Genomic DNA, 14008 nt, shown 5'->3' on the forward strand with positions numbered 1-14008 from the left:
AATACATGTCGCATTTTGATATTAATACATGTTGCAGTTTGAGAGCTTTTTAATGAAGATGTATTAGATGTATGTATTAGATGTAAAGTCAACTCTGACCTTACTTCAAAACACCTAGTGTACAAGGCCTGATTTCATGAACAGGACTGCAGAAATGCAACGTTTGCTTACGCATAGACTTCCAGTAGTCCTAAACATAATGCAATATAGGTGTGCATACTGTAGGGGGAGTTAAAAACCTTTATGAAGAGTTCAAAGGGATTAGGCTTCTAGAGCCTAGCATGGTGAATACTAAAAGTAAATGTAAATCACTATTTATGAGTGGTGGAAAATCTTCTGTAAAACAAATAGAAATAAATATTAATGTATCCTAATTTTTACTGGAAAGCATTTTTCAGTATAAATTGGTATTCTCTAATCATAAACCCTTTTGATATCATAACATCTCATTTAATATTACACTTTATGAATTTATGAATTTTTAAAGCCTGTTACATAAGGCACATTGCTCATGCAAAGAACCATACAGCTTTTTTCCCCTGACAGTGAATATGAGACATGGCGATAAGAGATACTATTTCCCTCCCTTCTGTTCACCGAGTGAATCTCCAAAGCTGCTTACTGTCAACCTTTGGCAAATCTCGGACATTTTCTGCAGAGGCTGTGGCATCCTGCAGGGCTGATAAAAAGTGAAAGTGGCTGAATCAATTACACTGCACTCTGCCAATGAATATTTATTAAATTCCATCAAGGAACAACTAACAGTGAAAGACATCATGCTGGCAACAATTTCAACAACAGTGCCTTGACAGAGCATGCTATCCATAAAGTTCCTCGAGAATTTGATTTCGCAACAATGCGTTTGATACGGAGTAATTATGAAACTGGCTCCTTTTGTGGAGTAGCAGAAATTGGTGCCAGGAGTGTTGGGAATCTAAAAATGCAATTAGCCACATTGTAAATCAGACACTTAAGAGGACAGGATTAGACGTGTATGCATTGAGTTTACTTGTTTGAGCAGCAACATTGATCTGTGGCTGTGGAGTTGAGAGTTCTCAAAAGAATTTAAGAAATGCCAAATCACTTTCTGAGAATTGTATGGAGATGCCGATGATTTAAGTACAATTTAAAGATAATCCCAATACAAAAACCTAGGGAAGCACTGATGATGGCAGAATTGTGAACCACTCAAGGAACCATATGAACTGCCTTTATACCTCTGTCTAACAACATTTATAAAGCTGTTTAGCAAAAAAAAGAAAAAAAACCTTCTAGGTTTGCACACATTTGACTGTTCTGTCATCAGTGAGATCATTTACGAATTACAAAGGCTTACCTGCAGTGGAAAATTATGTACAGTAAGTGAGGGTGCAAATGCACAGTGATGTTAAATAACTGTATATTCAATGAAAGTTTCATTTCTCCTGTTTCAAAGTGAATTAGATATTGCCTTATAAAAACAGGGCTCTGTCAATTCACACCCTGACACTGAGTGTAACTGCTTTAGGAAAGCTATAGTATAGGGGACTTTCTCCTTCTCTTATGAGGTTTATTTAAGCCCAGACTATGTGACAGAGCCAGCATACTATAAACTCATGCAGTTGTATACATACATGGTCCCTAAGATTAGATGCACGTCTGTAGCACCCAAGGGAACTTCAGAGAGCAAATCCAAACCATTACGTTTTGCCTGACCCTTAATATTTATTCAAGCAGTTTTCTAAAATGGCTTTGGGATAATTTTTTTGGCCTGGACAAACCACTGAGCAGTAAAGGATTAGGTACAGATTTGCAAAAGTGCATAGGTCTACACATTTCTTCACGTTACTAGTGATGTTGGAATGGGGCCATTCTGTCCTTGACCCATTAGAGTGCTGTTGAACCCTGGTTTTGAACAGGCTTCTTTTGAGACCTGTATGTCAGCAGTTAAGTCCACAAGAGAGGCGAAATTTCAAAATAGTCTTGTTTTGTGGTTTTTTTGACACCTACCTTAGATGTTCCCTCATTCATTCCTGTGGGCATTGAATTTCGATGACACTGAGCACTCCCTGCTTGCTGTCCTGAGAACTGGGGTGTTCAGACAGACATCGTGACTTCCATTAAGTCCTCACTTTCGTGCAGTCTTTAGCAGAGCAGCACCGAAAGGCCTTTGTGAGCGTGAGTGTGCTTATCAGCAAGTTCCTGAGCACCTCAAAACAAGCCCTACGTACAGCTGGATCAGTCAGGGTTCAGTATGCGGCTGCTTTAGGCTCAGGGGTATTCACAGCATCTAACCGTAGATATTTATCTAGAAGTCTTGTAGTCATAAAGGAGGAGAATTAGCGGAACCTCCAAAGTCCTTCTGCTTTGTGCTCTGAATCATGCATAAGTTAGATTCCCAAGGCAGATGGGAAACACACTTTTTCTTACCATTTTCCCAAGATAGCTTTGCAGGTGCAAGAGAAGGTTGAGTGTTGGCACAGCTATGAGTCGTTGCTAGGTGCAATTCTCTGCATGAAGCAGAAAGGACAAGTTCATGTTTGCTCTACCACTTGAGACTGAACTAGGAGAAAAAATAAGGCACAGCATGGGGATGTACGAGGAGGACGAATTAAATGATGCAAGTGGGATGAGCAGCGGTGGAGTCTGTATCTCTTGGTACTGGAGGAGTTGACATAATGACCATATGTTCCACTTTTATGTAACGTAGGATAAAAGTCGTCTTGAATGCCAGTGTGATCTACACTGTGTGATACTGATTTTTACCTGCCTGCTCATAAGACCCAAAAAGGTTGAACAGGAGAGAAGATCTTTAAGTTTGATAATCTGTTGTTTACAGATCACAAATCTTCTCTGTAACCACAGTTTCCCTCAGGAGATGTAACTGGAAACTCCAGGTCCTTGCTTCAGACAAACACTATCGTTTCACATTAATTCAATGTGCTCGACAACACTTCAAATGTGAAAAGCCTCCGAGGGCAAGGATTGCCTTCTCACGCCCTCCTCTTAATCTGCTCTTAGTGTCACCTACAAAGGAGTACAGCTAACTAGTATTGTTTAGGCCTGCTACAAAGCGTATCAAAATACACTAAAGCTCAACTTCAGTGCAGTTTAGTTGCCTTGGTATGCCAGTCCGTGGAAACCATCGTGCAGAGACCCTCTCTGGAGAATGTGAGCAGAGACACAGTCTGCACGCTGCAATTACTGCTCAAGCCTGTTCTGTGTTTGGAAGCAATCAGGATAATTGCTTATAACACAGGAGGCCATCAAAGTACTTCTTTGTTCAATGATAATCAAGGAATATGTTGAGTATCACTTAGTAGTGGTAGATATAAAAATTTTCTGGTTTTTAAAATGTTTAAGAACCCTAGGAGAATTGACTGGAGATCTCTGGTTGCTGGTAATGACTGGAAAACCGTGCAGTGTGTGGTAAATGCCAATGACTAGAAAAGTGTTATTGCTTTGCATTTTATCTTCAGTGTTTCAATCATTCTTAGGTAAAACAAGAGAAGTGGTTGATAGACGATAGAAAAAAAAGTAGTAGACAACAAGCTACCCTCAATATTCTGGAGTGATAGGACAGAAAAAGCTAGTGTGGTCTCTGGATGTATAAAACATGACTTACGGTAAGCAGGCAGAGAGAGAGGAAATTTCTTTCAAGTTTTGGAGATACATTTCATATATCAGTAATGGTCTAAACTTTTTCAGTGTGAGCTGCCCATGCAGTTAAATCAGAAATTTCTGTAGTTACCAGCCAAGAGTAAAAGTTGAAAGAGTGTCTGCACTCCATTACAAGTATTAGCTGGTTTTTTGCTACTGTGGAGTAGCTATAAAATAGACTTTATATCAAAAATCAAAGCACATTCAGTAACTCTCTTCAAGTCAGGTCAGTTCCCATTCTTCCAGATATTATGAGACTTCAAAAGGGCAGGAGTGAAAAGTCATAGCAATGCCAGGAACTATGACAATCTGCAGTTCCTGGCTGCAGGAAGCAGTGACTCCGTGCACCAGATGCCCAAGTGAAGCTTGCTATGTTCCGTACATAACAAAAAATGAGTGTTCATAAATTTTTTCTGGTGTTTTAGATGTAAAGTGGTTGTGGCCTTCACCCAGGAGCAAAATAAGACCCTAGCAGTAAATAATTTAGGAATTATTTAAGGCTAAGCTTTATGCCATGTGATTACTCGAATACTGTTGCCAACCCCCAGGCGCATGTAGGAGGCTTATTTGGAAAGTCTCAGAAGACCAAACTACACCCTTCACTCGGGAACATTCACAAAGGAGGACACCTGCTGAGACGGTTTACAGTGCAGAATAAAGGAAATAATCCAGTACATCTTGTTAGCAGCCTTGATCGGAAGGGCTGCCTTGCGCTCCCATTAAAACCTTGAGGGCTGCATCGTAACTGCCCTGCAGCAAACCCCCTTCTCCAAGGCTGTCTCTCCACAAAGAGTGCCAAGTCACAGACAGGAGCAACATGTGAGATCCCTTTATTCCATAGGGGGCTATTGGTGTTGATCTCGGCACAGGCCGGAGTTTATTTTTCCAGTTATTTTCTCTGCTTAAATTGGAGAAAGTTTTCATAAGAGCTATTCAGAGTTCTTAAATAAGAATGAATGCATTTTCTGTATTTGCCAAAACCTGCAATGATGCTGATCTGTATTCTGGTTTGCTCTGTTAGGATGACTGCAAGTACAGGGAAACAAAATGGAGCTAATATAATGTACCTAATGCTAAATGGACGTCTTTCTAAATAGACCTGCAACTTCCTTACGTTTGTATGTTACATACTAACCTTTCCTGGGTATCCTTGCCACCATGCATCCTGAATTGCATTTTCTGGGAAAAGTGTTTATACTGCATTCATATGTGTGTGTTCTTCATAAGCAGCTTTTTTGTCTGTATTGACAGGTCTCACCAACGCATAATCGTCCTGCAGGCAGCGGAGAGCAGAAGCAGTCCCACACAGTTCTTTCATCACCGCCTAGAGTAGCATTTGGCTTGAGGTATGGGACCATTAGCTCCTGCTGACAGACCAGCAGCCTCAGAACCTGGAGGGCATTTAGTAAATAAGATGTCAGTGGCCAGAGAAACAGAAAAACCACACCACCAACCGTGATTGCAGTTGTCAGGCAGTTTCTTACTAGAACTTCAGAGCAAGCATTCTGAACCTATTTTGCTTTTCATTACCATCAAAGGTAAAGTTCGGGGGGAAAGTGAGTTGTTGCGAAATGAAAAAGGCAGACTGTGAAGCAAAACTGCAGGCCTTATGCCAGGCATGTCTGGAGTTCAGATGCAGATCTAAATTGCCCTGTAAAGCAACGCTGCCCAGATTCACTGCTCCGGCTGAAGCATCCTGGACTGCGTTACGTGGCTTTGCTTTTTTCCCTGAAAGGCTGGGTTGTCTTGTGTGTTCATCACCATTCAGTCAGCATGGTATTTGGCTTCAGCTGAATTATAAGAAGCCATATCTTACAATAAATCAGATCAAAGCAAAGCTTTTTATACCGTGTCTTCCTAGACATAAGCTACATTCACTTCCATTAAAGCTAACTGATGTTTGACCGGAGTCTGCTTTAAAAGCGTTCAAAAAGTTATGTTAAAAAATAAAACTGTGACGCTAAATTTCTTACAGTAAAGAAACTCCTGATTTCTCACGGTCCTAAAGGTGACTGTACCCTAAAATGAGACAGAAGGAAGATTTCATGCTTTTCATTTTCTTCATGACTCTCAGATCATTGCATAAGCTACAAAGCAAACTTAGGATCTTCCCAATTCACAGATTGTGCCCATTAATGAATGTTGAGTAATCAAAAAATGTATAGGTATGCAAGAGAGGAATCACCAGGCAATTCCCATGTGTGCCATGCAGCATGTAATACAGGTATTAAACAATTCTGTCTGTACAGTTATTTGATTTAAAGATGTGCCAGGACAGATGGCACTGCTGTAGCAAGCATTGGGTTACTTGTTGTAGCATTGCTCCTCAGGTTTGCTGGCTTGCGATGTGTTGAATAAAAAAAGTTCCATTTTAACTGTTACTTTGATCATTTTCTAAACTTGTGAACTTTTGAGTGTGGTTATAAGATGGAAAACATGACAATCATTACAGCTTTAAAAGCAGATACTGCCTGCCTTGCTGACTTTGGGGACGACAGAGAAGGAGCACACGTGAACGTGCTGCAAATGAGGGCAAGGGTTAAAACTTGTTTTCAATCACTGTTGTTTTTCAGTCAGTGAGCTCAGCGCAAACCACGCAGGAAGGACTGGCAAGCTTAGGAGCTGGTAGCTTTTCCCCTCTTTGCATAGCTGCTACCTGCTGGTAGTCAAGGTCTGCTGCTGAGAGAGAGCTATGCAAAATATTTGTACCGCAGCTCTACAGCAAAGAGGACTTCTGCCTGACGTGACCTGAACTGTATTGTAGAGTAGCTGTGACTGTCCATTACGGCTTGGCACTTAACGTGGCTGAAGTACCATTTATCTTGACCGGGTTTAGTCGCTGGCTGTAGTCAGGGCTGTATGTTCCTGGGGTCATCCCTGGAGCAGAGGAGCAGGCTCAGCAGCTGCTGCAGAAGCTGTAGAAGCCAGGCGAGGAGAAGGACTGGTCCCTCAGAGCTGTGGAGTCATGGCCGTATGTCTGTCTGCTTCGTCAGCTCCCAGTTGACTCGAAAACAACCCAGAGCCCTTTGAAAGGCCGGGGGGGTTCTCTGCCTGCTGCACTCCACTGCGATTGTTGTCCTGATCTTAGGGTGATAAAGCAAAGCTATGAAAGCATCTCGTTAACAAGCTTCCCTTTCTCTCTGACAGGAAGCCTAGAGGGGAGGGGAAAAAGTGTCGGAAGGTCTATGGGATGGAGAACAGAGATATGTGGTGTACTGCCTGCCGATGGAAGAAGGCCTGCCAAAGGTTCATCGACTAAAGATTGAAATTATGCAGAGGATTTGGGGATGGGGGAGGACAACAGCAGAACCAGATTGCTGCAGCTGCACTGTATCACTTCCCATTTTCCCTCCAGTGATGTGGTGTTGGGGGTTTTGGTTTTTTGGGGTGGGTTTTTTTTTTTAAAAGAGCTTTGTATTTCAAAGTGAAGCACTTGTAGCCAAGGAGAAGCACTAATCAAAACCTGTGTGGAGCAATAGAGAAAAAAAAAGAAAAAAAGCAAAACCAAGAACATACAACAAAATTCTGTCTTACTAAGTATGGAAACCAGAGCAGCTATTAGTGTTTTTCTGTAAAAGAGAGGAAAAAGTTAATTTTTTTGCTAACTCTGTGAGCTACTTGCTCCTTAGGATCATTTTTAACCATTTCAGTCTCTGTGCTGTGAACATCTGTATTTGCTAAACTGAACAATTTTTCTTTTCCTGAAACGAAGATCTCTTTTTGAAAGCTTTCTAATAAACACTTCAGAGTCATATAAGCTACAGTTTTCTCAACAAAAGCTGTACTAATACTGGAGACTGCTAAATAATTCTCCTGATATGAATGATCGTGATTATAGTATATTTTTGGAAAGGGGATGTGGGGAGGAGTTGGGATTTTCCTTTGTTTGTTTATAGGAGAAAAGCAAAGTCTGAATTTGCAAGAAGGACAAGCAGTGCTCCTGGAAGATTTTTAAACCAGGCACAGACCAGCGGAGTGGAACAAAGTAATTTAAGTACCAAATTGGATTTTGATCCTCTAGAGGAAGAAAAGCAGCAATGGAAAGTCACCAGCAGATATTGTCATAACAAGAAGTTGAGGGAAGAAATCCAGTGATGCTTGATTGAAACCCATAAGAATATAATGGGGGTCCAGCAGCTTTTCTTACCACTCTCCCGTTTCTGAGGGAGGGTGAACAGTTGGACGAGCACGTCTGTTGCTGCAGGAGGCCTATAAAGAACTGGTAAATGCAGTCGCTAGGATTATATGTAATGCCTGTTCAGGGACATGATCCAGCCCAGCAGTTCTGCTCTTGCTTCCTTTTCTCTTATTTGAGAAATTGTTGTTGAGATAATGGTTTGCTCGGCTTTTTTCCCCCCCCCCATTAAAGTTGCTAAGATTTATTGGACGCAAAAAATTGGTAGAGAAAAGAAAATACCCCCTTTCTACAACATCATCTCAGAAAAAGAAGTACAACAGCAAAGGAGCAACGTCTTTATGGTAAAAGTCCATTTCTTAACTCATTTTGATACATGAATCAATAAGTTTCTCTACCTGCAGTACTTGGATAGATTTGGGTACTTTCGTTCCTCTGTCCATTAGAAAGTATACACCGGAATGCGGCAAGCTGGTGTTCTGTCTCAACTTCTGTCAACTTACCATTAATTAACGATTATGTCAATGCAAGAATAAAGTAAGGATTTACTAGGATATGAATGTATGCAGTTAAACAATACTTGCCTGTTAAAGAAAACAAGATACCTTAAAAAAATCAAAGACACAGAAGCAAAATTTTGCCTGTTAATAGAGGCATGGAGGCCCACAAATTCCTGGATTTTTTTTTTTCCATACCATTTGAAATTAGACCAGATCTTTTTCTTCGTTTTTTTTTATTGTCTAAGCTGGCTCATTCTCACTGAAATAAGGGGACTCTTAAGTATCTAAACAGCTTTCTAAAATCTGGTCCAAAGTTCACTTAATAGCTTTATTAAGCGTGCATCGCTGCTTATGCCAACGTAAAAGCACAAAATAACAATGCAGTTGTTTAGAATACACACTATGAATTCAGTAAAGTAGTACTGAGGAGTAAAATTTATAGTAGGAGCTACTGAAGGTTGTCATCTGATTTTCTTTGAACAAGTTAATTGGGCAATCAGATGCCTAATTTGAGCATGCTATTTCTGCAGTTGTTTACAAATTGTGTAATTTACATGCACAAGTGGCAAGATATGCTTGCATGCATGCAATTACTTGATTTTTTTTACCCAATTGTGTTTTCTAGGTCATTTAAAAAAAAGAAAAATAAACTCTGAAATCTAGTAAGGCCCTGAAATATATACACATATGTGTCCATATGAGTATTCATATATATATAAAACTATACATTATATGGTTTTTTATATATATATAAAATCTGGGATCAACAGGGAGGAGAAAGATTGTTTTCTTTATAAACTCAAAACCCAAGACACTAAAGGTCAGTGTATATACATAGCCACTGTATTATCTTCTTTCCTCTTAGTAAAATGTGGGTCATGGGTTTTCTTTGGATGTTGTATTTTTTCAGTTTCCGTAGTAAAATACCTCATAGTAATTCATAGTAATTTCATCTTCAAACACTGAGCTTGCTGATGGTGTATTTACTTTGGTAGAACTTAGAAAATTTGAGACTTTTCCAAGATACTCCTGCCAATTTGCCCCCCCCATTTTTACAAGCACTCCAAGACTAATCATAAAACGTTCCATGATTAATTTGACTATTGTTAGACTGACAGTATTTGCCTATATATTTGTTGTTCCCCTCCTTTTATATTTTCCCTTTTTGCTTTGGAGGATTTTTTTTTTAAATTATGTATCAGATTGTATATTGTTTCTATAATGTCATGGCATTGTGAGCACCTTTCCCAAGGGCACTTTACAAATTACTGTAATATTATTCTTTACGAATTTCTGCACGGAAAAATGGTTTTGTCGCCAGACCAGATTGCCCTCTGGTACAAATTTGATGTGGATTACATATAGGTACAAAAGCCACAAATCATCAAAACAGGATAGAAAGTTGGTGTTAACAAAACAGAGGACAGAAGATACTTGATAAATCCTGCCAGGACAAAGCTAAATTACCAGTATTTTTATACAACCTTTAATCAGCAGTTTATATTAAATCAGTTTTGCATCTTATGGCTGTGGCATTTTGATTCACAAGTAGGCACTCCTCAAGTTACCGTGTCTCAACCATGGCCAGCGATAGCGAGACGGCACGGCTGTCTGGACCTGCATGAAGCGTTCCCCAGTCACTTCGTGCTTTGAACTCAGATTGCTTCATGTCGCACGAGCACTTCAGTGCCCGCCAAGATCCCCTTTGCCCTCCTGACACACCCAGCAAGAACAGAAATGTCAGCAAAGCCTTTCCTGTGCTGGCAGTACCGAGCATAATCTGTAATAACCTCTTCCATTTTTCAGTCTCTTGCTTCTTTGTTGCTTTAAGCTGCGTCGCTGTCCTCCTAAGATCTGATTCATCTCACACTTCTGCACCAGCCTCTGCGAAAGAGTCAGATTTCTTTGTTTTCTCAAGGAAGAGCTAGCCTGAATGCTGTGGTCATTTATCGTCATCGGTACGTGCCATTTCCCCTTTTTCCGGTTTCTCTGTGGGAGGTAGGTCATTGTCTCTGACCTCCTGGAGAAGACGGCCTGAACACATCACGCAGTCTCTGTGTGCTACAGGGATTTGGACCTGGGTTCATTTATGTCAAGAGCCAGAACTTCCCCCCCAAGATATAAAAATGGAAGGATCTATTTTATTGAGTTTAACCACTTACTGGTATTGATGCTGGTAACAGAAATTGCCAACATCAGTATCAGAGTGGAGATCAACTGTATAGATCCCAAATATTTTTCTTCAGGAGTTTTCTTGCTGTAACAAAGTTATTTCCCACTATTGGACGTTACAGACTCAGATCATCTTTGTCATTAAATGGTTTCCACCCAAAACAATGTGCCTGATTCTCTAGTGCCTTGCACAAACGTAACAGGATACACAAGATGCAAAGTGAGCAAAAACTCTTCCATTCCAATTTGCAGGTTTACACTTAATTTTAACCAATACCAGTCATCACCTAGCAGGTATCTGTTGTCATGTAAGCCAGACCTGTAAGCCCTGCTTGTGTGAATAAGCTGAGCAGAATGCCTATCTGTTGAATTACTTTTTCCAAATCATTAGCCTGGTATGAACATTAGCTATCTAATGATCTACAGATTCCTTGCACCCGTTCACTATCACCAGCGTTATGTTCTTTATTCCTTCTCCCCTTCATTTTTTCAAGATAATGACTAGGTAGGCAACACAACAGGAGGCAAAGCTTTAGCCAGAAGTTCTTGTAGAACCTGCATGTAAGAACGGATTCCAGCTCCATGGAATATCCCAGATGTCCTTGTCACTGACTTTTTATTTTTTCATGCATTCTGATCCAGTGAGTCGGGATGGTTTTCTGTTTCTTGCTGTGGTCTGGGACCAGCTAGAGTGGACCTGCTGAGAATTCAGGACAATCGCTGTAAGTGTGGCAATACAAAGTGATTTCTTTCCTCCTCTGCCTGTAAATATGTTGAAACACCTTCTCAGAAACAGGACGTGAAATTAGAAGCTTGCTAGCCATGTGCAGAGACGTAAGAGGTTGCCAGTGAGGCTTGTTTCTGTTGGTTCAAACTTCAGTCATCTGTTGGAGAAAGTTGTGCTGCGCCTTTTCTTAGAAACATTTCGATAAGGAAACGTTTGTAAGGTCTCATCTTGGTCTTATATTTACACTTCATTCAATCTTCCTGTAAGGAGGTAGCACTGGAACTGAGACCTGTATGGAGTATGGGATTTAATTTGCATTTGTCAGGATTTTTCTGGTAGATAACTGTGGGCTGTTGCAAAGCGTCATAGCGTAGATTTTGTTCTAGTATAAGTTCAGGAGAGTTTTATGGCACCTTTAGCAAAATAGTTGGAAAGTACGTAAGTCATGAGTAGAAATCAATCAAGCTGAGGGTTTAAATACATTCTGTATCTGCTAGACGTAAGCAGCCCTTGTCTGCATCTACGTGGAGCTTGAAAAGCTTCAAGACTGCAAAAAAGCTAATGTACACCTATAGTTGATAGCGCCCACTTGAACTGTTTTTTCCATCTTAGACTAGAGTGCTTTTGCGTTGACCATGCTCTCACTTCTATCCAAATGCAAGATTACAGAAGATGTGTATCTTCTACTTGCAACTTTTTGAGTTTGTTCCTCAAAATGAAAAGCACTAATTGTGTTCTTTGTGCTTCACACAGACCATTTTTAATAGCGATCCAGAAAGACCCTGAAAACAGAGATCAGTCTGTTTCTGATGGCACCAAGCAAAATAAAATATGGTTTGCTCCTGTGCTTGCTCATACAGCAAGAATTCATTTGGCCAGTCAGCTGATGAAATGTAAGGGAATGGATCATTTAGTAACAAGCCAGTGTTCTGCTTTTTTTTAACACATCTTAACGCCAAGAATTTTTTTCCTTCCGTGTTTGAATCTGAATGTGAGATTTCTAATATACCCTTGAGGGAAATTAATTTAGCAATAGAAATGCTGTTTCAGCTTTCCTATTACTTGGGCATATACACAATATTATACTAACCGAGGTAGGTTTTCAAGATTAAATCTGAATTCTTGATGTAATTCAATCCTAAAGATGGACTCGAACATTTTAAAATGTTTGAGTGTTAGTGTTTACCATTTGCCAGTCCTCTTAAAAAATTCAGGTTTGACTTTGGAGTCCTTATTTTAGTATGTTATACCCTGCAGCAATTAGTATATGATGTGTAATGGTCAAATAAACAAAAGTTACTAAAATGTTTGTAAAAAACTGCCTTGGGAAGACAGGAAGAAAAAGAAGTTAATACAGATTTCCTCAGGGAACACAAGAGGGCTGTAAAGGCAGGAGGTAGGTTTATTTGAATGGAAGATGGCTAAGAAATTGCTTTTTTTTCTATTCTAGGCAAAATTTAAAGAGCAATATGTCACTACTTGAATTATTAAAATTAGAAAGAAGCACTGATTACTGAACATGGTCTTACTTAATGCTATAGCTTATGAAGTTCCAAATAGAAAAAACCCAACGTGTTAGATGAGATATAAAAATATAGAAAATGAGCTTGAACCATAACCTAATTATAATATAAATCTATACATTTGTATAAATCTTTTCAGGATCTACTGTAAATATAAAGGCTTCTTGTTTATATAGTTGCTTGGTCAAAGCATTCTCTGTCTATAATTTAATTACTTCTTACTGAATTACTTCAGCAAGCAAAAAAATACGTTAGCGTGATACCCTGGAGGTGTTGAGTACTCCACTTTGCAAAGTGCTAATTCTACATGAAATTAGAAGAAAACATGCCACCACATTTTTCTTTTTCATATCTGCAAAGGTATCAGCTTCAGTAAACCCGAGGTTTTATTGAACCATGTTAACTAGTATTTTGAAGGAGTACATATGCAAATTCTCAATTTTTTCTTTATTTGTATGCAAAGAAATTATTTTTGGTCTGTAATAATTTTTCCTATCAACTCTTTTTCCTGTGTCCAGGGACGCCATTCTGCGAATTCCCAAATATTTATACTGAAGTGAATAAAAATCAGAATCTTCAGTATTAGGACCTAAAAATGTAAATAGCACCTGGCATCAGAATTTTTAGTATCAGTATTTAACTGTAGTAATTAATTCTTACAGTGATGCCAACAAATCTTTCACGGTAGGGGTGCACATAATCTATAAATGAGCAGGTATGGCTGCGCAGAGGTAGAACTACTGGTAGTCCAATAACGAAACGTAGGCTCGGATTCATCAGAGCACTCAAGTATGTGTTTTGACTTCACTTGCGGAGTTTGTTGATGAGACTGTCTGTGTTTCTCAAGTTAGGCACACATTTTTATGCTCTTCTGAAATCAGGCCTTGGCAAGAGCAGATACTCTTATAGCTTTGTTTGAAATACGCACTTTGTAAGACAATCTATCTTTTTCTGATTTTATGCAATTTATCTTGTATTTAGAAGACCAGACAAATTTAGAGAATTTTTTTAATTATTTTTTGCATTGCAAAGGGAAAGTGAGAAAGAAGACAAGTTTAACTGTACATTTCTGCATGTGGAAGCATTGGTTAGGTTTGTAAAAGGTGTCTATTTGCCATCAAGCTCAAAGGAACTTATTTGAGCACATCAGAAAAAAAATGCATGACAAGCAGGTCACATTATATAAATTTATATAGTTCCATCTCTATTCTCTGTACACTCAACACTCCTCCAGGCAACTGGAGGCATAGGAGCTCTTGAGTATGCAAGGAAATAAATAAGTTTACCTAAAAACTTTAGGAATACTGTGCTT

At 39.4% G+C, this 14008-nt stretch overlaps 1 protein-coding gene across 1 annotated transcript in view; it reads left to right on the top strand.

The window, feature by feature from the left end:
- Positions 1-7613, top strand: part of ZNF704 (zinc finger protein 704) — a 93005-nt gene extending 85392 nt beyond the window's left edge. The window contains exons 8-9 of the mRNA XM_050892676.1: positions 4891-4985; positions 6787-7613. Of these exons, the coding sequence (XP_050748633.1) occupies positions 4891-4985; positions 6787-6898 (207 nt within the window). The 3' untranslated portion in view covers positions 6899-7613. The remainder of the gene's footprint in view (positions 1-4890; positions 4986-6786) is intronic.
- The last annotated feature ends 6395 nt before the right edge of the window (positions 7614-14008 follow it).

The sequence above is a fragment of the Gymnogyps californianus genome, chromosome 2, assembly GCF_018139145.2.
Source record: "Gymnogyps californianus isolate 813 chromosome 2, ASM1813914v2, whole genome shotgun sequence".
Classification (NCBI taxonomy): Eukaryota; Metazoa; Chordata; class Aves; order Accipitriformes; family Cathartidae; genus Gymnogyps; species Gymnogyps californianus.